Source organism: Triticum aestivum, chromosome 4B, assembly GCF_018294505.1.
Source record: "Triticum aestivum cultivar Chinese Spring chromosome 4B, IWGSC CS RefSeq v2.1, whole genome shotgun sequence".
In the NCBI taxonomy this organism is placed as follows: Eukaryota; Viridiplantae; Streptophyta; class Magnoliopsida; order Poales; family Poaceae; genus Triticum; species Triticum aestivum.
In genome coordinates, this window is record NC_057804.1 from 310,932,510 (window position 1) to 310,956,746 (window position 24,237).

Consider the following 24,237-nt stretch of genomic DNA (forward strand, 5'->3'; position numbering starts at 1 on the left):
AATATAATATGAGGACAAACTAGTGAGAGGACTATAATAAGCTCCAGGAGAATATGCATTATAAGATTTCACGATAGAACAATATGAGATGGTAAAGCCATGATACAGCAATGCAAATACAAGAAAATTGATAATCGTTCTCCCCACAGCTCAAACCAACAAAAAGTACAGTTTCAACACATGCGCTTCTTTGAAACCCAAGCACCACACTCGATGCGCTTCACTCCTGTGGCCAATTCGCATGTCTCATGGACGCACGTCATGGCAACTTCTCGTTAGCCTTGCGCATGATCCAGAAAGGATTCGGAACATTATTGACGTCCAACAAGAATCTACAAAGGAGCCCAAAAAGAAACAAACTCACTAAACAATCAAGAACAGGATACGTGGAGCCATTAACCAATACCAAATTGTAGCAACCTGCGCTGGCCCCTCTCATTAGTCATCTAGGTAGTAGTAGGACCCTGCATTCTTTTGTTCTCTGTCCTTCGTTGATTCGAGTTTGTTGATTCGTGGCCTATAGTTGGTCGGGTCTCTTCTAAATGTAATGTCAAGATGCTATCAGAAAACAACAACAAAAACAAAAGGGAAATTAGCACCCCAAAACAAAGAGTCTGTAAAGAAAAAACTATTTTAATGTTTCCATATGCAAATCTAGAATTGGAGAATCCTACTGAAAGTTAATCTTACAGAAAGCTGCATGCGTACAACTCAACCAGAGATGGAAGATTCGATTACTACTTCCTGCATTCTGGTTTATTATCCCACAAGTATTTTATTTCAAATGTTGACCATATATTTAAATAATAAAATACTCCGCCTACATCCCATAGGAATCCCTTTTTCTCCTTTTTTTATGTAGCAAAAATACTATCATTAGAAACTTGTAAGTAATAAGACCCTACATCCTGTAGGAATCCTTTTTCTCCTTTTTTTGAGTTTTTTCCAGTCTCTTCCTAATTTATATAGAAGAGATACATGTAATTCTGGGCAGTAGAGAGGGTACAATTTCTAGGTAGGTTTTTCTACGAGCAATCAACCGCCAATGAATCAGATATTTAATTATTTATACTCCCTCCTTCCATCTATATAGGGCCTAATGCGTTTTTCGAGGCTAATTTTGACCAAATGTTAGAGCAATAATATATGACATGCAACTTAGACAAAGCATGCCGTCAAATTCGTATGCGAAAGGAGCTTCCAATGATATAATTTTTAAATTATAAATCTCATGTACTATTAATCTTGCCAATAGTCAAAGGCGGTCTTGGAAAACGTATTAGGCCCTATATAGATGGAAAGAGGGAGTAGCTCGGTTCACGGCATGTCGAGAGCTCTCTACAAGAGACCCATCAAACACCGCCGCCCACCACAACATCAACGTTGTGTCGCCGCTCATGCACCGTAAGGCCTATAAAAGCCCTCCTCCCCATCGCTCAATTACCATCCCGGCCATCATTCACAACTTCCGCCGTTATCCTCCACACCTACTGTTGTTGATCTGTGCGTGAATTGGGTGCGAAATTTAGTTGTGGCGTTGTACATGAGCCCCTTATCCAGCCATCATCCATGCACACACAGTCAGGGGCCAAGTCACCGCGCACCGTTGTGCTGCCTCTCCATCCTAGCACCTGATCACCCGCTGAAGCCGTGTCCACCGGCTGTCTAGCCATCCAGGAGACCGATCGCCAATCACCGCTCTGGTCGTTGTCCCTGTCCTCGATGGACAGAGCTCCACGGTTCACAAGATCCGTACGGTCGCACCATCTGTTGCTGTTTTCTCGCGCTGTTTCTCCATTGGAGCCACACCGGCCATCGTGGAGATAAGGTGGAAGCAGAGCCTCCTGACACCTGTCTACCCGGTCAAGGCCTCGGCATCGTCTTGCAGGCTGCTCGGCATCAGCGCTTACCACCGCACGAATCGACACAGGGCACACCAACCCAGCGGTGGCCAAAACGCGGCCAAGAACTCATCATGCAGCAATAGCCACCAGGACGGACATGCACAACCCTTGGCAGCAGGTCAGTTTCACCGGTGCTTATTTCGGTCAGACAACAAAAAGGTATCATTACTTTCTCATTCTTTGAAAGATCTCTACCTAGCATTTTTTTTCTTATTTGCAGAGATTGGCTTCTAATTGAAGTGAAAACCATATGTGGACAGTTTGGCAGATAGATGAAGTTTGTGGCTCGCTGCCGCAGTTTTTGTTAGCTAACAAGTATTGACGGCTATTGGCAGAATATCAAGTAGTACCACCATGCAAATAAAATTACGCGAATCAGTACACGTATTCCATGGTTAATGGTCATGGCAACTTAGTGCAGGTTAAGGAATATAGAGGTGACTCATGTACTGCACCAAGAAAGTTAGAAGATCAGCTAGAGTATTTTCACTTATGTGGTAATTAACCTGGTGCACAAAAGTCAAGTGCGGCATTAGAGCATCTTCTGTACATGCAATTTTCCTCCTATGGGTCATGGTAGTGTACAAAAGAACGTGTTGAAACCAAGAAATGAAAATCTGCTACTTGAGTGTGTTAGACCTTTCAGCCTGAGCATTGATAGATGTGGATGACACTAGGTGAGTTGGGACAATTTTCGTTGGTTTATTTCTCACACAATGCCATTCCAACCTGAGGGGTTGGGGATACATATTTATAGGCTGCTAGCCAGCCAAGGCATATGCTAAGATGCTGCTAAGATGCCAGTCTAAGATGCTAGTCTAAGATGCTAACTGACAGTCCTTGATGGTCAAGGACAGAACTCTATCCTAACAGCCAGTCCTTGATGGTCCAGGACTTTATCCTCCTAACTGCCACAAGGACCATGTGCTGCAGCCCCACAAGGACCCTAGTACACAGACTTATCCATCATTCTCCCCCTAAGTCTTGTACGTCGTCTTGTGGGAGAGTTGAATCATCCCAATCCTGGAGCAAAGTTCGAGGAACTTGACCCTCCCAAGGGGCTTGGTGAGCAGGTCTGCGAGCTGATCCTTGGTGTTGATGTAGCTCGCCTCGATGCTCCCTTCTTCCACACAGCTGCGGATGAAGTGATACCTCAGTCGGATGTGCTTGCTCCGTTCGTGGAACACGGGGTTCTTTGCCAGGGCCAGGGCGGACTTGCTGTCCACCAGGAGCTGCACCGTTCTGGTGTCTTGAACGAGAAGATCACCAAGCAGTCGAGCAAGCCAGAGCGCCTGAGTACAGGCGGTGGAGGCCGCTATGTACTCAGCCTCACAGCTGGACAGGGCCACCACCTGCTGCTTGACTGATTGCCAGCTCACGAGACACTTGCCGAGGAAGAGGAGGATCCCGCTCGTGCTCTTGCTGGTGTCGATGTCGCCGGCGTGGTCGCTGTCGCTGTACCCGACGAAGTGTGCCGCCCCAGGGCACCTAGGGTAATGGAGGCCGTGGTCGAGGGTCCCTGCTATGTAGCGGACGATCCTCTTCACTGCCTGCTGGTGTTCCGACGTTGGTCGCTCCATGAACCGACTGACATAGCCGACGGAGAATGCCAAGTCCGGCCGTGTGTGAGTGAGGTAGCGAAGGCTCCCCACAAGGCGTCGGTACTGCGTAGTATCCACTTCCTCCGTCATGCTGTCGCGACTTAGTTTCAGCCTCTCCTCCATCGGAGTGAGAGCTGGATGGCAGTCGGTGAGCCCAGCTAGCTCAACGATGCGCTTGGCGTAGGTGGACTGTCGAAGCGCGATCCCGGAGTGGTCCTGGTGCACCTCAATCCCTAGATAGAAGGAGAGGAGCCCCAGGTCACTCATCTGGAACGTGGCCTTCATGTCTTCCTTGAACGCCGCCACCTCTGCATCTTTGGTGCCGGTGATCACCAGGTCGTCAACGTAGACGCCCACCAGCAGGGCATTTCCTCCACTCCCCCGTCGGTAGACGGCAGCCTCATGCGGGCTCTGCTCGAAACCCATCTTCTTCAGCGTGGAGTCCAGCTTGGCGTTCCACGCCCTGGGTGCCTGCCGCAGGCCATAGAGAGCCTTGCGCAGGCGGAGCACCTTGCCCTCCTGGCCGGGAATCGTAAACCCCGGTGGCTGATGCACGTAGACTTCCTCCTTCAAGTCGCCATTGAGGAATGCCGACTTAACGTCCATGTGGTGGACACGCCAGCCCTCCTGGGCAGCCAGCGCAAGGAGAAGTCGCACGGACTCCATCCGTGCCACAGGAGCGAAAGCGTCGTCGAAGTCGACTCCTTCCTGCTGCAAGAAGCCTCGGGCCACCAAACGAGCCTTGTGCTTGATGATGGCGCCGGCTCCATCCCTCTTCAGCTTGAACACCCACTTAAGGGTGATTGCGCGGTGACCTCGAGGGAGATCAGCAAGCTCCCAGGTGCGGTTTTGCTCGACCGCATCCATCTCCAACTTCATCGCGGCGCGCCATGCCGCGTCTCTTTCGGCCTCTGCAAAGGACCGTGGTTCGCCGTCTTCACACACGAGCTGTAGCTGCGCCTCCAGGTCACGTGGCACCAGTCCTGGCACCGGCTGGTCGCCGAGCACATTATCCATCGTACGGTACCGCAGCGGTTCGCCTCCATACCATGCGTCGACCCGCTCCTCGTCGTGAGTGAGCGGGGAAGCGAACTTCATCGGGTTGTGCTCTGCGTGAGCTGGTGCTGATGAAGACGAGCCCGGAGTGGCGACCGCCGGGGCTGGAGTATGCGGCGTCGCCGGTTGTGGTGTCGTCGGTGTAGCAGGCGCCGGAGTCGATGTAGTTTTGGGGGCCGGGGTAGACGTGCCCGGTGAAGAGGAGCTGCTTGCTCCCCCAGCTTCCTTGAAGGGAGCGTACTCGACAATGAAGTCGTCATACGTCGGCGTCGAGCCGTCGTCCACCGCCTTGTCCCATTGCCACCCTCGCCCTTCGTTGAACACGACGTCTCGCGCTGTGCGCACACGTTGTGTCTTTGGGTCGAGGATGCGGTAGGCCTTTGAGCCCTCCGCGTAGCCGATGAAGACTCCCGGAGTGCTCCTGTCGTCGAGCTTGCCGATGTGGCCGAGCTCCTTGGCGAACGCAAGGTAGCCAAAGACCCGCAAATGAGAGACCGCCGGCTTCCGCCCATGCCAGGCCTCGTACGGAGTTCTGCCGTCGAGTGCCTTAGTAGGAGAGCGGTTGAGGATGTAGACGGCCGTTAGCACCGCCTCTCCCCAGAAGACAGCCGGCATCCCTCTCTGCTTGAGGAGAGCCCGAGCCATCCCCACAACCGTCTGGTTGCGCCGCTCGACGACGCCGTTTTGCTGCGGGCTGTACGGCGCGGAGTAGTGGCGCTGGATGCCCTCATCGGCGCAGTACGACGCGAATTCAGCCGCCGTGAACTCGCCGCCGTTGTCAGTGCGCAACACGCGCAATTTGCGGCCGCTCTCCGCCTCCACACCAACCTGCGCGCGCCTGATGGCGTCCGCCGCTTCTCCCTTACTGCCGAGGATCATCACCCACATGTAGCGGGAGAGATCGTCGATGAGCAGCAGGAAGTAGCGTCGACCTCCTGGTGTGGCTGGCGTCACCGGGCCGCACAGGTCTCCGTGCACGAGCTCCAGCTTCTCCTTAGCCCGAAAACTCGCCTGTTGGGGAAAGGGGAGTCGTCTCTGCTTTGTCAGTACGCAGATGTCGCAGAACTGCTCCACATGGTCGAGGCATGGCAGGCCTCGCACCATCTCCTTGGCACTTAGACGCTTCAGAGCCTCAAAGTGAAGGTGCCCAAAGCGCTCATGCCACTGCCACGCCTCGTCGTCTCGACGGACAGCGAGACAGACCGGTTGTGCCACCTGCACATCAAGGACGTAGAGTCGATTTTCACCTCTGGGCACCTTGGCGAGAAGGCGACGCTGGCGATCCCAGATGCGTAGGACCCCATGCTCAATCAGCACGCGTGAGCCGTTCTCATCCAGCTGTCCCAAGCTGATGATGGAATTCCTTAGCGCGGGGATGTAGTAGACACCGGTGAGCAGCCGGTGCTCTCCCATCTTGGTGGTGAAGATGACGGAGCCGACGCCCTTTATCTCCACAGCGGAGGCATCCCCGAACTTGACGGAGCCTCGCGCATCGGAGTCGAGCTCGGCGAAGAATTCCCTTCGACCGGTCATGTGGTGGGTGGCGCCGGTGTCGAGGCACCACCCCGTAGCCTTGTCCTTCCCGGAGCCATCGCCGAGAAGAGCATGTGCTTTTGGCTCATCGAGGTGGATGAAAGCCTTTGCGACTGGAGTCGCCGAGGGTAGCTCAATGCTTGCATGCGCCATGAACAGAGCCGTCTCCTCCTTCGCCTGTGCGACGTGAGCCTGGCCTTGTCGTGGTTGCCGACACTCATTGGCCCAATGGCCAAACCGGCCACAGTTGTGGCAACTGTTGTCTTGTGCCGGCCTGGGCTTGCCAGCGGCGCCGTCCTTGGCGCCTCCGCGGGCGTCACCTTCGGCACGTCCTTGTGCCCTGCCCGGGGGGCCTCTTCGCGCCTTACGCTGCTTGCCACGCTTGCGGCCGCCCGTCGAGGAGGAAGGCTCCCCCTTCTTCTTGTCACCAAGGCTGGGTTCCCACTGCTCCCGAGTTAGGAGCAGCTTCCCGCCGGTGGTGACGGGCCCCGAGGGGGGCTGTGGCTCGTCGGTGTCGACGACCTTGAGTCGACCTATCGCCTCCTCGATCGTCATCGTGGAGAGGTCCAGCAACGACTCGATCGAGCGAGCCATCTGCTTGTACTTCTCGGGAATGCACCGAAAAAGCTTCTCGACAGCTCTCTCCTCGGTGTAGGTGGCATCGCCAAACTTCACCATCTTCTGCAGCAGAGTGTTGAGACGGAGAGCAAAGTCATCAACGTCCTCACCTGGCTTGAAGCCCAGGTTCTCCCACTCCTTACGAAGTGCCTGCAGGGTGGACTTGCGAGCACGGTCGCTGCCGATGCGTGCTGCGGCGATGGCGTCCCAAGCCTCCTTGGCAGTCCGCTTGTTGGAAAGCGAGAACTGCATCTCGGGCGGGACTGCGGCAATGAGGGCGTCCAGCGCCCGTCGATCCTCTAGGTGGTCGACGTTGCTGTCCTGGACTGCCTCCCACATGCGCCGCACCTGGAGCCTGACCTTCATGATCCCGGCCCACTCGACGTAGTTGGTTTTAGTGAGGGTAGGCCACCCAACACTGGAACCAACATCCCTGACCACAGTCCGGACCTCGTAGAGGCCGCGGTCCTGGTCGTTGCAGCCGCCGTCGCGGTGCGCGCCTCCACCTGGAGCGCGGGCGTGCTCGGCTGCCCACTGCGTCGTCCGCTCCTGCGCCACTTTGGCGCGATCTGCGTCGGCGCCGTCGTCCGCAGGCGCGGAGCTGCTGGAACTGCCGGGGCTGCCGCGGAGTGCCTTGGCATCCGCCGTAGCCTCACGGGCTGCTTCTGCTGCTGCTGCTGCTTCTACCTCCGCCCTGGCTGCTTCTACCTCCGCTCTGGCTGCTGCCAGCTCCGCTGCAGCCAGCCTCGACACTCTTGCCGCCGCAGCAGCCGCTGCTACAGCCGCTCGCTCACGCTCCTCTGCCACGGCGCGCTCGGCCTCTTGCCGGCGCCGCATGCTCGAGGTAGCCGTGTGCTGAGAGCGACCTGCAGACATGGCTCGCTGCAGGGGGGCTGTTGCGTGAAGAGGAGGCTGAGGAAGACGAGCTGCTGCTCGACAGTCCGGAGGGAGGAAGGTAACCTGAGGCAGACGGAGCAGCTGCTGCTACCGACTTGGGCTGCTCACAGGAAATGCTCAGGGTGCAGGTTAACGAGGCTCTGATACCACTTGTTAGACCTTTCAGCCTGAGCATTGATAGATGTGGATGACACTAGGTGAGTTGGGACAATTTTCGTTGGTTTATTTCTCACACAATGCCATTCCAACCTGAGGGGTTGGGGATACATATTTATAGGCTGCTAGCCAGCCAAGGCATATGCTAAGATGCTGCTAAGATGCCAGTCTAAGATGCTAGTCTAAGATGCTAACTGACAGTCCTTGATGGTCAAGGACAGAACTCTATCCTAACAGCCAGTCCTTGATGGTCCAGGACTTTATCCTCCTAACTGCCACAAGGACCATGTGCTGCAGCCCCACAAGGACCCTAGTACACAGACTTATCCATCAGAGTGATGATAAAAGGCACAAAAGTTTCATAGTGAGCTAGGGAAATAAATGGGAAACAGTAGTAGAGCTGAACCTTGTCATACTGACCAAAGATTGCCAGTCAATTCCAACTGGTAAGTCCATTAGTGAGATGTGTTCACAAATCTTTTCATTGTTATATAGTATATACCAACATTCTATGAATCTGTGTTCATCCTATGCTAGCTTTCGGATACTTGCATCAAATAGTTTTCTGGAAATGACACAATATAGCCATAGAGAAACATTAACTGAGAACAAATTACAGGTGAATGATGGTCTCATCTAACCCATTTATTGCATGATTTTAATGACAAGATTTTTTACAGTTTTGGGTTCCTTCAATTCCCATTGCTTTATACGTTTGTCTGCTGCTGTAATTTAGCATTTCATGCAAAAGACTAATGCATAATTTTCATGTTTCTTCTTAGGTCTGTAGGTTTCTCCAAAGCCCCGAAGTTACATTTTGAGAGCAAGAAAAAACAGAAATGGAGTGCACAGCCGAATAGAAGCCACTATTTAGCTGATTCTATATATATATATATATATATATATATATATATATATATATATATATATAGTGTACCAGTTTTGAAATTTTAAATCTTATGACCAGGAAGCAACCTAAACCATTGATAGGGTCCATCCAATGGTTGGAAATGCTCGGATTCGCTGCTACAGTTCTAGCTACGGTACCAGCGAAGCTACTGTTGTTCTCCGGAACCATCCACAGATAATCAGTACCTGCCAAGCTACTGTTGTTCTCTAGAACCATCCACAAATATCAATGCTGGAAAAATCCACATGTTTGCTACTGTTGTCGTCCATCCGTGCATGTAGCTGGCTGCCTCAGCCGCCTTGGCAGCCGGTCCATAAGCATCGGTAGCGCGCATACTAATCGCGTCATCCCAGAGGGATTTGGGACGGAGTTTTGAGCTGGCTGTTGTGCAATGCACCAATCAGGCGAGGTAAGCCAATGCGTGCATTTGCACGTACATGTACACTAGTAACTATTAGTGCAAGCCTATGTTATTCTTCTTGTTATTTTCATGGAAAGACTTATATCTTCCAAGCAAGGTTTTCGAGTCGACGAGTCGTGCCGTGCCGATCGACTAGTCCCAACTAGTCGAGGTGTTTTGAGTCGACTTCCAGTTATGACTCATCGACTAGTCGTCGACTCGAAAACAGGGCTTGCAAGGATACCTCTTTGTTTTTTCCGCGCGCACAAAACATCTCAGTACCTATTTGTTTTGCTTTTTCATTTTCTTTTATGTTTCTCTTCACAGTCACTTCAGGAAGTTTTGAAATCGATGGGATTTTTGTGGTTTCATTGTCTGTTTGCTCTAACCAGGGAATCTTCAGGTAAAGGCATGTTATCCACAGAAGCATTATCTGAGATATTTGTGGTTTCAGCTGAGTTAGTTGACGACCCTGTAAATTTGAGGATATAACGCCTTGCAGTGGTGTCGTGTATGGCGTATTTGGATGATCGGTTATTGATGCTACAAAGCTGTAAAAGGATATATAGACATGGAATATATCATATTAGTCTATATAAAACTGACTTTCTCATATCATGATTCGGGCAATAATACTCTGCCATGAATAGTTCTTCGCACATCTCATTGCAATTTGTTAAATTTATTGTCTGTTGATTCATGGCTCCATTGACGGCACATGCTGACCGTTCATCTAGCCATTCTTTAATGTGATAGGGTCAATCATGATAATACGTGTACATCCACAGTTCTTTTAAACATGTAGTCCATACTAAGCATGTGCACTATAAACTGAGCAAATGTTAAATTTCCCTTGGAATATTTCTCCTTATGTGAAGTAATATAACATAGATCATGGCTCACAATGTACATTTTATAATCACTACCTTCTAAGTTAACGCAAGGTCTGATGTTGGTTTGGACATTGTAGCAAGAATCATGTAGTTCAATAATGGGCAATTTTGAGGGATCTTGTGGTGGTTGTTTTTCTCATGTGGGAGTTGTTGTTAGGCCATGTAAATTTGCCAAGAGATTGTCTGATGCCCCTTCAGCTACGGAGGATAAAAGAAAACACGGTAAGAACTCTCATAGGTGAGAATGGATTTCCCTGGATTGTACCTATTCTATCTTTTTCAGTTTTATATAGCACAATTAGATATGCACATGGTTCAAAGTTAGTTATACTATTTAATCAGGATGGGAATAGGCCAGCCCGCTCCGTCCCAGACCTGGTCCCTGCGGGCCCCTCTATTCTGTTCAGGGACATAGAGCCGGCCCAATGGTCCAATACCAAGTTGCCTCATGTCCCATTTGACAACATGGTCTGTCCCATTTTTATAGTAGATTGTACGAAAGCAAAGAGCATTTACACAACAACTTGTTTCAGCTAGCATCATTTAGCTGTGGAAATTTTTAGTAAGTTAAGATATTTAGAATTTATTTGTTCAATGAAAAAAAGAATATATGCATCTTCGTTACTATTTCTACCACGAACTGTTTGCACCATAAGGTAGCATTTTGTAACTCTGAAACAAAAGCGGTCTTGGGTCATTAGTTTGAAATTTCCATATAAGCACAAGGGTAACAACCTAACAAAGGCATGTGCATCATAACGGCAGACTACAGCCTTGGGCAACTAAAGTAAGGTCGACCCGCTTGTCCCGGTGGACCGGTGATGAACGGCTCCCCTGGCCCCATTTTCTTATGAAGCCGGCCCACAAGACCCATCGGCTTTGTTATGGGCAGGGCCGGACCAATGTCCCAATGGGTAACATCGGCCCATTCCCATCATGACTATTTACTTTGTAGTGTGCTCTTTCTGATTTAGTCACACTTGTTTCTTTTAAATCAGGGACATGCTATCCTTAGGTTCTGAATTCTGAAGGGGAAATTGGTGATGTGAATGGGGAATTTGCTATTGTATGATGTTTAATTTAGTACAAACGACCGACAATGTTCATTGTTGAGTTTCTTCTATGACTATGCAAAATGAAACACAACAGGTGAAATCATGGCATTTATTCTTGATTTCTGTTAAGTGTAATTATTGAGTTATAAGATTTTGATGCCAATGTAATTGAAATGCTGCTAAAATGTTCTCCTAGTTGATGATTTAATATGGTGGCGGAGAAGATAATCAATATAGGTTTGGATCAAAGAAGTCATTTTTCCATGTGCCGCCGCCTCCTTGCGATCTGGATCGAACACAAGTTGAGTTTTCTGTATTGAGGAGAGAGAGAGAGATATACAAGGTTACATGGGCCTGGGCCTCACTCTAGACTATGGGCCTGGGCCTGTACAAGACAAACACAACATATATACTTAACACCACCACCACCACCACCACCCTCAAACTTAAGGTGGGTCAGGAGCATCTGATACACCAAGTTTGAGAGTGTGAAACCTATGCTGATCTCTAGTTTGTGCCTTGGTGAAGAAATCCGCAACTTGAAGCTCTGATGGGATATATTGTAGCTTGACAGTGGATTGTTGACAATGAGATCGAGTGAATAAGGCATCCACACCAATGTGTTTGGTCAACTCATGCTTGACTGGATCATTAGCAATCTGAATAGCAGCAGTGCTGTCACAAAGAAGAGGTGTTGGTGTATGACATAAGACACCAAGATCATCCAATAGTCAGCGAAGCCATACAATCTATGTTGTAGTAGAGAGAGCCCTAAGCTCTGCCTCGGCGCTGGAGCGAGACACAGCAGTTTGCTTCTTTGATTTCCATGCAATGAGAGATGTACCAAGAAATATGCAATAGCCAGTGACCGAGCGACGATCAATAGGATCACTCGCCAAAGTGGAATCAAAGTAAGGATGAAGCTGGAGCTGACTGGAATTAGCATAGAACAAGTGGCGAGATGTAGTTCCCCTTAAATACCTAAGGACTCGGAATAGGTGACCATGATGAACTGAGGTGGGAGCACAGACAAATTGACAGAGAATATGGACTGCATGTGCGATGTCAGGTCTGGTCACTGTGAGGTACACTAGACTGCCGACAATGTGACGATAGCGAGAGAGATCCTCAAGAGGAGTACCATCAGTAGGACACAACTGCAGATGAAGCTCCATAGGTGTAGCAGCAATGCGCGCGTCAGTGAGACCTGAGCGAAGAATCAAATCCTGAGTGTACTTTTGCTGGGAGATATAGTAACCATCATCGGTGTGCTCGACCTCAATCCCGAAAAAATAGCCGAGAGACCCCAAATCTGACATCTTGAATTGTTCACTCAATTTTTTCTTAACAAAATCAATATACCCAACATCATCTCCAGTGATCAACATGTCATCTACATAAAGTAGAAGCAATGTACGGCCATGCTCAGATGTATGAATGAAGAGTGCAGGGTCATGTTCACTAGGAGAAAAACCGGCAGCTTGAATCACAGAACTGAACCACTCAAACCAGGCACGAGGGGCCTGCTTAAGCCCATAAAGAGCCTTTCGAAGACGACAAACATGACCTGATGGAACCTTGATACCTGGAGGTGGCTGCATATAAACTTCCTCATGTAAATCACCATGAAGGAAGGCATTCTTCACATCCATGTGGGAAATTTTCCATGACCGAGTAGCAGCCACAGCAATTAGAGTTCGAACTGAAGTCATGTGAGCAACAGGAGCAAACAACTCATCATAATCTTTCCCATGAGACTGCTGAAAACCTCTTGCAACAAGGCGGGCCTTGTAGCGTTCCACAGAACCATTTGACTTGGTTTTAACCTTATACACCCATTTGCAAGTGATAGGGACTGAACGAGGAGGTAATGGTACCAAATCCCATGTACTAGTACGCTCTAAGGCTGCAAGCTCCTCAGACATAGCCAGTTGCCACTCAGGTGACACAACTGCCTCCTGATAGGTACTAGGCTCAGAAACAACCCCTGCATATAAGTCCTTCTTGTATCGCGTTGCTAGAGAAGAGCCGTCAGTGCAAGGATCAGTAGTACTGGCTGGAGGAGTAGAAGACAAAGGCATAGATGACTGCGTGTCACATGAAACTTTAGAACGACGAGTGTAATGGAAAGTACTGGCTGGAGGAGTAGAATAACGACGAGTGTAATGGAAAGGAAGACTATCTAGAGGTGGAGCTAGTGGAAGAGAGAAAGGAGCTGGTGAGGAAGGAGATGAAACATGTGGTGGAGATGGTTCTGATGTTAGGACGGAGGAAGGTTGTTCAGCTATGGACTCATCTAAAAAGATAGGTGGAAGTGAAAGAAACGAGGTAGACTCTAAAGAAGTTGAGGATGATGGTTTAGTGGAAGGGGAATTGAAGGGTTGATCCTCAACAAAAGTGACATCGCGAGAAAAGCGAATGCGGCGAGCAGAAGAATCATAGCAACGGTAGCCCTTATGTTCAAGACTATATCCAAGGAAGGAAAACTCAGCAGACTGAGCAGTCAACTTGGTACGCTCACGAGGTGCTAAAAGAACATAACAAGTACAACCAAAGACACGGAGGTGGTCATACGTGGGAGGAGAACCAAACAAAACCTCACCAGGACACTTGCCCTCAAGGCGAGTAGAAGGTTGGAGATTGATAAGATAAACAGCAGTTGAGATAGCTTCACCCCAAAAATGAGTGGGGACAAAGGAAGAAATCAGAAGGGTACGAGCTGTCTCAACAATATGGCGATGCTTACGCTCAGCAACGCCATTCTGAGCATGGGCACCGGGGCATGAAAGCTGAGGGAGAGTACCCTCAGATGAGAGAAACTCGCGAAAAGCAGTAGATAGATACTCCCCCCCGGAGTCGGAACGAAAAACACGAACAGCACTGGAAAACTAAGTATGGACCGTATGTACAAAAGCCTTATTATATATAGAAAACAACTCAGAAAGATGCCTCATAAAATAGACCCAAGTATGTCGAGAGTGATCATCAACAAATATGACATAATGTTTGTGGCCACCTTTCGAAACAAAGGGGGAAGGACCCCATACATCAGAGTGCACTAAATCAAAAGGATGACTAGAATGAGTAGTGCTGGAAGAGTATGGAAGTTGTATTTGTTTCCCTAGCTTACAACCCTTACAGTGAAAACCAGCATCTATGGAAACATGACCCAAAACACCTTGTCGAACAAGGGTAGATAAACGAGAACCACACAAGTGACCTAAGCGATGGTGCCACTGGGCAAAAGAAAACGACGAAGTGGATCTTGATGTTGATGCAACCATCCGGAACGCGGATGTGGTGGAAGCTGAAGGAAGGTGTAAGGTGTCAAGGATGTAGAGGGATGTGGATCCTCTACGGCGATGGCCAGTTCCAATGACCCTCTTGCTCTGACGGTCCTGCACATAACAAAATGAGTCATCAAAACCAACAAAGTAGTTCATATCAGCAAGCTGGCCAACAGACATAAGATTCATGGACAGCTCTGGAGCAAAGGAGATGGCAGGAACAGAAAACTTGGATGTGCAAAGAGAACCCTGATGAGTAATAGAACAAGGTGTACCATCAGCAGTCTGAACAAAGGCACCATCCCGCACTGGATGGCAAGACACAAGCTGAGAGCGATCAGAGGTCACATGGAAAGAAGCTCCAGAGTCCAGAACCCAAGGCTGGGTTGCAGCAACAGCGGGCTGAGAGAGAACAGATGCAAAAGCACCCCTCGCTTGCAAAAGCACCCCTCGCTTGCTGCTGATAAGGAGCCTGGGGTGCACGACGCTGCTGATTGAGGGCCTGTCTAGCCTGAAACTCAGCTAACAGCTCTGGATGAAGCTTGAAACAACCATCTCTGTGGTGTCCTGCCTTCTTGCAGAACGAGCAGACGACAGCTGAAGGTGTGGCCTTGGAGGCACCTGGCCGCTGAGGAAAAGCCAGAACACTTGTGTGTAGAGTCTGCGCAGAAGTAGTCCCAAGAGAACGCAGACGAGTCTCCTCAGCGATCAAGCTAGCAAGTGCCTCTGTCAAGGTGGGAGGAGTCGTACGACCAAGCAATTGAGTGCGAATGTTCTCAAAGTCTGGCTTGAGACCCATCACAAACTGAAACATGAGAGTCTGATGGTCATACTTTTCCTTCACTGCACATGACTCACAACCAGAATTACCCTTTGGAACCATGGAACCTAGCTGCCCAGTGATGCGAGTGAAAGCTCCATAGTACTCTTCTATGGACATGTCTTCTGGCTGCTGAGTGTTGTGTAAATTCTGAAACAAGGAGAAATGAAGTGCACTGCTGGGCTGAAGGTAGCGCTGCTCAAAGTACTTCCATGTCTCTTTAGCTGAAGTGTGATGCTCAAGACTCATTCGGAGTGAGGGTTCAACACCCAGAATTAAAACTCCCATCACACGCTCATCGATCTTTTGCCAAGACTTCCTTGCTGCACCATCATTTGGACTAGGTGGATCATCTGTCAGATGAGAAACCAAACCAGCCGTCCTCAAGACAGTCCGGGCAAAAAATGTCTATTCCCTGTAGTTTAAACCATCAAGCTTGATATCTATGATCAAAGAACCAAATCCGAAATCATTTCTTGCCATAGTGGTGAGCGGCCAGCAGCTGGAAACATCCAATCTGATAGCAGCTGCAGGCAGCAACAAGAGATGAGCAGCAGACAGCCACAAACAGGAGCAGCAACCCACTAGGCTGGCTGCTGGACTGCTTGCTGGAGAGCAGGGGAGGCGCCTGGAGCTTGCTGGATCTCACTGGGTAGAAGGAGGAGCTTGCTGGATCTTGCTGGATAGAAGGGGGAACACCTGGAGCTTGCTGTAGAGCAGGGAAGGCACCAAGAGCTTGCTGGAGATGGCTGCTGGAGAGCAGGGGAAGTATTCTCACAGAGTAGCTGTGAGGACACACAGAGGAGCTGCTGGAGAGCAGCTCCTACAGGTTGATGACGAAGATGGGATGGGGCAGCGATGTGGATGTCTCCTCACCAGACAGATCCGCCTGAATCACCTCACCGCCGGCGATTTCATGGGTGGCGGCTGGAAGAGGGATTAGGGTTTGGTCCTGCTCTGATACCATGTTAGGAAACGTGAGGAAGAGAGAATGACCGAACAGTTTTCTGTATTGAGGAGTAGAGAGAGATATACAAGGTTACATGGGCCTGGGCCTCACTCTAGACTATGGGCCTGGGCCTGTACAAGACAAACACAACATATATACTTAACACATTCAACTACCACAAGTTGTGATGCGCATTCAACTATCACTATTTTCATTGTCAACAAAATTATGTGATCCATGTGTATATGTATACATCATATCCAATCGCAGGTCAAGATGTGGCACTTGGTGGGTTTCAGTTCTGGAACACTTTCAGAATTACGAGCATTTTTCCTATGGGCTGCATTATTTGTTGCTCCTACAAAGCGTTTAGGTAATAGTATAGTTTGTAAACTCTGTTTGAGATTGTGCCATCATTTTTACGAGTTTAGCCTTGATGTGCACAAATATGCTTAAATGCTGCAGCACACATTTATGTGTTGCTGTACATGGAAGTCTATGATATGGAGTAGGTGAACATAAATTTCGATCAGTTTGCTGCTGTTTTCTATACATTTTTGTGGCTCTATATAAGCTTATAGAGGTAGCCATGATACAATATATTAAAAACCAAATAATGGCCTCCAGAAACTACCTAACACCTGCATATTTATTTGTTACGCATACATGTTGATAAAGACAAGAGAAGATGTGAATGTAAACTTCCATGACTGAATAGGAGGTTAGACATGTACAATTTTATGCAAAATATGAAAACCAACACAAAATCTACCAGCGAGGTACACAAACCGACTAGTTTCCACTAGGAATCCAACAACATAATTGTTGTGGCATATCATTTCTATTTTGCAGTCAAACCTATGGTCAAAGGTTGACCCAAAATACGATGAGGGCTAATAAACCGAGACGGAGGAAGTATAGTACTCCCCCTGTAAAGAAATATAAGAGCGGGAGGAAGTACTGTACTCCCTCTTGTAAATATTTATTACCCTGCACTTACCGATAAGAATTTATTCATCCCAGATACCAAAGACTGTGGTGCATTGGCAGTACAGTCAATAGAAGCAAGTCCCTCATAAACAATAACCTTGTCCGCTAAGTAGGTTGCCATGATGAAATCATGCTCCACAATAAATGCAGTTTTCTTTGCATGAAGGATGAATCTTTTGATAACCTTCGAGGCAACAATACGCTGCTCTGAATCAAGATATGCACTTGGCTCATCAATTAAATAAATATCTGCAGGCTGAACAACCACAAAGTTGGCATCAATAAGCTGACGGGACGTATGTCCTTGGCCCAATTAAATATTACTCCCTCCGTCCCAAAATATAGTACATATCAGATTTTTCCAAGTTAAATCTTGTAAACCTTGACCAAGTTTATAGAAAAATTGAAATTTATCAACATCTAGAATGCCAATTCAACACCATTGGATTCATCATGAAGTATATTTTCATATGGTATACATTTGATACTGTAGATATAGATGGTTTTCCTTATAAACATCGTCAAAGTTTGTGAAGCTTGACTTTTGGTAAAACCAACGCGGATTATATTATGGGGTGGAAGGAATACATTTTCACACATGAGCCAAGGACTGTGTTGATACTTAGACATGCTAAAAATCACACTATAGCAGGGTGAAGCATCACAAATAGATTATGGACCATATATTATCTTTGTGCTTAATACAATATCCAAAATCTTACTCAACCATAAAAGCAGAGCGAGAAAGGAGTCTTAAAAAACCAAATGGAAAATATACATTTAGTATATTGAACATTTAAAAACAATACAAGATGAGAAGCCTTCAGAAGTTCAAAACCATATGATGCAAAAAAGAATTGCCTTATCCCGTATAAAGTTCGAAGTGGAAGAAGAAAATACCTTTCCAAGGCACAAACATAATGCTACTCTCTGGAGCTCTCCACCTGATAAATTAATAACTTCCTGGTCCATGAGTTGCTCAATTTGTAGTGGTTTCATAACATCAGATACAAACTGAGGATGAGTATATGAATCGCGTATTTTCGAATGAAGCAAGTGCCTCACTGGATGCTGGAATTTTGGGCTGATCTTTTGAGGCTTGTAGGACACATTGAATTCAGGAATTTCAACCTCAGTTCCTTCCATGGTATCTGGCTTCAACAACCCGGCCTGTCCAGTCACAACAAGAAAGTATGATGCAACTGCTTCATCAATTCAGAAAAATTACATTCTGTACTGTTTTAGCCAGATGAGCTTCACATGATTTGAGCCATGTAACAGTAAAGTTCTTATAAAATCATAGGTATACAATACAGTACCATCAGAAAGAAAAGGTATCCTTGGTTTCTAAGGTAAAATTCACACCTTTAGATAGCCGATATCAATAGATTAAATGTTGCACCCCACTTTATAGAGAAGAAGAGTAAACTGCATTCATCTAAGATGAACATTTTCAAACAGAAACAACAAAGCCTTAGTCCCAAACAAGTTGGGGTAGGCAAAATACTGCGCCCCTTGAGAACTGCAACATACTAAATTGTATACATTGGGTTTGAAGCACCACCAAACTAAATTGTGTTAACAATATCCAATAGGAATCTTGATTCAGTAGTACTTAGTTGACTTTCAGAGTACCACACTACTAGGGAGTTAACACAAGTTTTAATAGTGGCAAAGGAAAAACTAGACATATTCTGCACTTGCTGAATTTTCAACCTTGAAATGGATAGTCGTGATTTTTTCTATATAGTGTCACCCTGCACAAGCGGGAGCTACGTGCACCGGGCTGCCCTTTTTTTAGTGTCAAGCTCACAGTGTCCGTAATGGTAAGAAACTAAAGAGCCAAAGGTTCTCATACCATTTCAAATACTAGCACTACTTACAAGGTTTGCAAGATAAGAATAAGGTGAGAAGGAAGTAGGGCGGAGGGAGGGGAGAGAGAGAAAGATGTACCAGCATTCTGATGAATGTAGTTTTCCCTGTGCCGTTCTCACCAAGCATCACAACAATCTGAGAATCAGTGAATTCACCCTCAACGACAGAGAGCTTGAAATTTCCCTGTGTTTTGCTCATGGTAGGGTACTTGTACCGCTGGTACGTAGCAACTTCCTCTGCGTTTTCCTGGGTCTCCGCAATCTAACAGGACCATACTAACATAAGACATAGGTTTCATAACTGAACAAGTATTTCAAATCCTATGAGCCAATGTTACCTTAAATGTAAGAGATTCATCTCGAAACCGAAGGTTTTCTGTTGGAACAAATCCAGCCAGGAAAATATTGATACCTTCTCGGACCGAAAATGGTAACGTAACTACACCGTAAGCACCTGGCTTCCCATATAAGCAGCAAATAAAGTCGGACAAGTAATCTAAGACACTCAAGTCATGTTCGACAACGATGACATAGCTGAAAACAAATCAGAGAACACTTGATAATAAATTTCTTGAAGCTTTTAGTCAAAAGATCCAAAAGATAATTAGGTTAACAAATGATGCATTACCTGTTTGATCTAAGCAAAGACCTAATGACTCGGGCAGCCTTAAGCCTCTGTTTAACGTCCAAATAACTTGATGGCTCATCAAACATGTAAATTTCCGCACTTTGTACAGCAACAACTGCTATTGCAAATCTCTGAAGCTCGCCACCAGACAGATCTCCTACATTTCTGTCAATAACTTGGTTCAATTCAAGATCAACGCACAGCTCATTTTTCATATCCCGCTCATCTTTCTGCTCAAGTACTTGCCCTACATTTCCTTGAACAGCTTTTGGAATATGGTCAACATACTGCGGCTTGATGATTGCCTATAGAATATGGGGAGTAGAGACAGAATGCACAGTATCAAAAGCGTTCAACAGCATAAGACAGATGCAAAATCATAAACTGGAACAGCCTATTCAAAAATGTCTGAGTACTAGGTACTTCCTCCGTCCAGGATTGAAGGGCCGGCGCACCATACGGCGTCCATATTTGTTAGGCCATTTGCTTTTACAGCGCTGTGTTTCTCTGGAGATCTGTTGCTAGTCCCATGAGATGATTGGACATGCATACACATGCAGGCTAGGGGAGAGAAATAGGCTGCTGCTGCTGCATGCATGCTATTGACTGGGGCATGCAAGCAGGAGAGCGACCGCATGCAGGCTTGGGGGAGAGATCAAAGGACTATGCAATTAAGACGGCTGAGTCCCTTGGTCCTAGAGAACTGGGCATCCAGACCAATAAACTCGGACGGAAGGAGTATTTGGTATGTCAGTAACTACATTATGGTGACAACCCCAAGACTTGAATAATCTCAGACTATCTATATGTATATAGTCAAACTATTCAGATGCATTACAAAAAAAATCTTAGCACACGTGGAAAGTGATTATAAGCTGGATATCAAGAGCTTGTTGAAAACACGTATTAACAAGCCCTGCATGAATTACAAGCACAATAAGTAAAAAAGTAGAACCTTCAGGTTATCCTCCAATATGCGCGTAAAATAGTTCTGAAGTTCAGACCCACGGAAATATGTAAGGATCTCTTGCCAGTCAGGTGGATTCTGCAAGAGAAGATCTATGAAACCATCTGTTGTGCAGGGAGTTAAGGGACTCCCCCAATCTAAGAAACCAGTTGAAACCAACCATCAGATAGGAATCAGAGAAGAGATACTGAACATACTTTGAATCGTCCCAGATTGGGCTTCAGCTTGCCAGCTAAGACTTTAAGTGCTGTTGACTTCCCAATTCCATTGGTTCCAACAAGACCCAAAACTTGACCAGGTCTTGGAACAGGCAACCTGCAAGCTCCAAATTATTACTTCTTCGAAAGGGCAGCCTCAACCCAGATTAAATAACACACAAATACCAAAAAAATACACATTCATACAACCACGCTGCGTTTGGATATCTGTAATGAGGCCCCGAATTGGATTTGGTATTCCCAAATTTCCAATTCAGCTGTTTGGCATGCACATGGAAACAGCAGTCTGAAATAAAACAAATACAGCACCGAAATCGCTTACACGCGCTGAGCCCTCCCAACGTTTCCGAGCTCAACCCCTCCGATTTGGCTGGAAATCGTCCATCCCGCAAAACATAACGATTCAATCTTTCTTTCTTCCCTCGCTTGACCAAGGAAACAGCGGCCCACCGACGGCGGTGGCCAGTCCTTGCCGACGAGGAAGGCACCCGACGGCGGTGGCCAGTCCTCGCCGGCCCTCCGGCACCTGAATCCCCGCCACCTCAGCTCATCCCCCTCCTCCAACGGATGCCTCATCTCCCCCTTCGGCTTGGATCTCGTCGTGGAGTTGCAGTGGCCATCCGTCAGGACTAACAAGCCATGGGCGCCGCCGCCGCGATGCCGATCCCGCCGTCACCGCCTCCATCTCCACCTGCACGCATTGGTAACCATCCAATCTCTCACGGTTCCATCCCTTGTTTGTTTCTTCTTTGCTGCTGGTTACGAGTTGCCAAAATATTGCCATATTGCTCACGTCCTTTCAATCCGGCAATCTCTTCAGTCGTTACTAATTCAGTAGTTCATCAGTTGGTGGTCGAATGCACATTAGCCAGCCATGTACTGTCAAGTGTCAACTGCAGGAACAGATTTCATGGTGCTTGCTCTCTTATGACACTGCAGGAAATTTTGTTTGTTTCATATAATCATCCAGTCAGACCAAATTTAGTTTCTCTTCGCCGTATTGCTAGATGAGATTAGTAACAAAAGGATCAATTGTTAATTTTTGATGGGTGGATTGATTCTCAATTATGTGTGGAACTTATGGCTCTGCTTTGGCTGGTTGCTTTTCATAAGAGACATATTGTACAAATTTCGATATTATGTGTGGAACTTGTGATTCTGCTTTGACGGGTGGATTGATTCTTAATTTTGTGTGGAACTTATGATTCTTAATTATGTGTGGAACTATAATTATGTGTGGAAATTATAGTCACATATTGTACAAATTTTGATTTGATACATATAGAACAAGGCACTATGCAATTCCATAGTTTGCCATCCAAACAAGATTTGGTATTGAAACCTCACTGGGATTCCATGAGCATCCAAACAAGCGAAATCGTATTCATGTCCATTACAGTTTCCCCACTGAATTGGTATTGAAACCAATTCAATACGGAGGCCTTTAATACAGACATCCAAACGCAGCGCCAGACTCTTTGATTAAAAAAGTACCTGTGCAATTTGAAGGTATTCGGTCCATAGCGATGGGTAGTATCTTTCTCCAAATCTTTTGGAAGATTGATGATTTCAATGGCATCAAATGGGCATTTCTGCATCAAGTATTACAGCAGAAGTGAGAAGATTATAGTAACACTATGAAAAATCATACATCTTAATTGCTGTATTAAATGACAAGCATACCTTAACACAAATACCACAACCAATACACAGCTCTTCAGAAATGAATGCAAGTTTGGCCGCTGGACTAACTTCAATGCAAAGCTTTCCTGTACAATAAGACAGTTACTTGTCATAACCACAGCAGCACTTTAGCTAGGAAACCCTCTAGCATGCATAACACATCAACGTGCTTGGCAATGTTAGGGAAAGGGGATGGGAGTTTAGATGTGGGAGTTTGTTGGGGAATTAGGCTTGGGAAATTGATTATTAATCTAAAACCCATGTTTGGTGTGAGGTGAGATTTAGTTCGAATTTTGGGAATTGGGCTCCTTAATTCCCATTCCCCCTTTCCTCCTCAACTCCCTTGCTACCGGCCAAACAATGGATTATATGTTTCATACCCCCAAAACGCTCATTCCCTAACACTAAACCCCCTCAACCAAACGCACTGTAAGCACCAAAAGGGGAAATGGAGAATTGGTGCAGCCACAATAAGCGCTATAAATGTGCGCATATATGTGGACACTGATCCTTGTTCATAGACTACAATAACAAACAGATGGCAACATGTATGAGAAACTGAATCAAATCTTAAGCACGTAACAACGCTTAAGCAAGTTCGTAGCAACATACTACAGCTGCCAAAACAAAAACGTGACCATGTTAAGCGATCCAATTCCCCAGATCCTGCTAGTACAAGGCACACATCAGTCGGCTTGAAATCAAAATCATCATATAAACAGATTGCCCCGTGGAAATGGGAAACCACTGGGATCTACGCTTTGATTCGCCAATAGCACCGGCAGACAAATCGTAAGCCCACATCGATCAGACCCACGAGTGTGGAGAGAGAGGTGAATTACCGGTCTTGACAACGGGGCAACTCTTCTTGCACTCCTGGCGGCACTTCTTCGGCTTGCACTTGTCCTCGCTCACGATCGCGATACGGGTCAAACGGTCCGCCATCTGCGGCGACTCTCCGTATACGCCGCCCCGTCCAAAGAGATTTCCGCTGGAAGGGGAAGAGCGCTACCACTGGCGGCGACACTAGAGTTAGGCGTGGAAGCGGCGGCGGGGAGGAGGGTATATCACTTCGTACGCGCGCCGGTGGGCAGACCAACCAAAAAACCCTAGGCTCGAGTCCTCCAGCCTCCAGGTCGGTCTACAAACAACTGGACCCCTCAAGCTGGCCGATTCGTGCCGGAGATGGAGGCCTCAGCGGTGACCATCAGATCAAGAGATGAATGGGTTAGATCGCGCATAGGAAATCCGCGGTAGCGCCATGCAATTCCGTGGCCGGTCGAGGGGTATTGACGTCTTTTCACTTGCACAACCCAATCACTATGCCTTGATCCATCCCCTCTCCCGCACAACTTCCATGACCCCCTTTCTTCTCTTGCTCTCCCGACTCCCTCTCTCTCTTTCCACACGTCGTCATCGTCACTGCCACCACATCCCATTTCTCCTGGCATGGTCGTCTCCGATGCCACCATCATTAGGCAGGCCTTTGCCTCGCCTCATTCTATCGATTCACCACTCTAGTCGCTGCTCTACGCCCCCGGATAACTAACCCTAGTCGTGGCTCGGGGTAGTCGGCAAGGCGACGTGGTGGCCGTTGGTTGAGCCCTCGCGCAACTCCTGATGCGGAGCACCCTACGGTCATCCCCCATGAATACTACACCAACTCCTCAAGAGGCAGGTGGTCCTATGACAAGAGTTCATGCATGTGCCATTGAACATGAGGTGAACTCGCTCCTCGGTGATTAGGTTCCAAGAGGATAACCATGAAGAAGTTAGAAGCATTGGACAAGGCGGTGCC

The 24,237-nt window shown here is 47.4% G+C and overlaps 1 protein-coding gene across 1 annotated transcript; it reads right to left on the minus strand.

Annotated features, from left to right (window-relative positions):
- Positions 1–37: 37 nt before the first annotated feature.
- On the minus strand, positions 38–23,606 carry LOC123092066 (ABC transporter E family member 2). The gene is made up of 12 exons (XM_044513739.1): positions 23,282–23,606; positions 22,440–22,525; positions 22,251–22,348; positions 20,736–20,853; positions 20,527–20,616; positions 19,572–19,876; positions 19,282–19,477; positions 19,023–19,205; positions 17,970–18,239; positions 17,080–17,325; positions 421–558; positions 38–332 (listed from the first exon to the last, which is right to left on the minus strand). Exons 1-11 carry the CDS (start codon positions 23,382–23,384, stop codon positions 439–441), a joined length of 1,815 nt encoding a protein of 604 aa, XP_044369674.1. The 5' UTR covers positions 23,385–23,606; the 3' UTR covers positions 38–332; positions 421–438.
- Between the last annotated feature and the right edge of the window lie 631 nt (positions 23,607–24,237).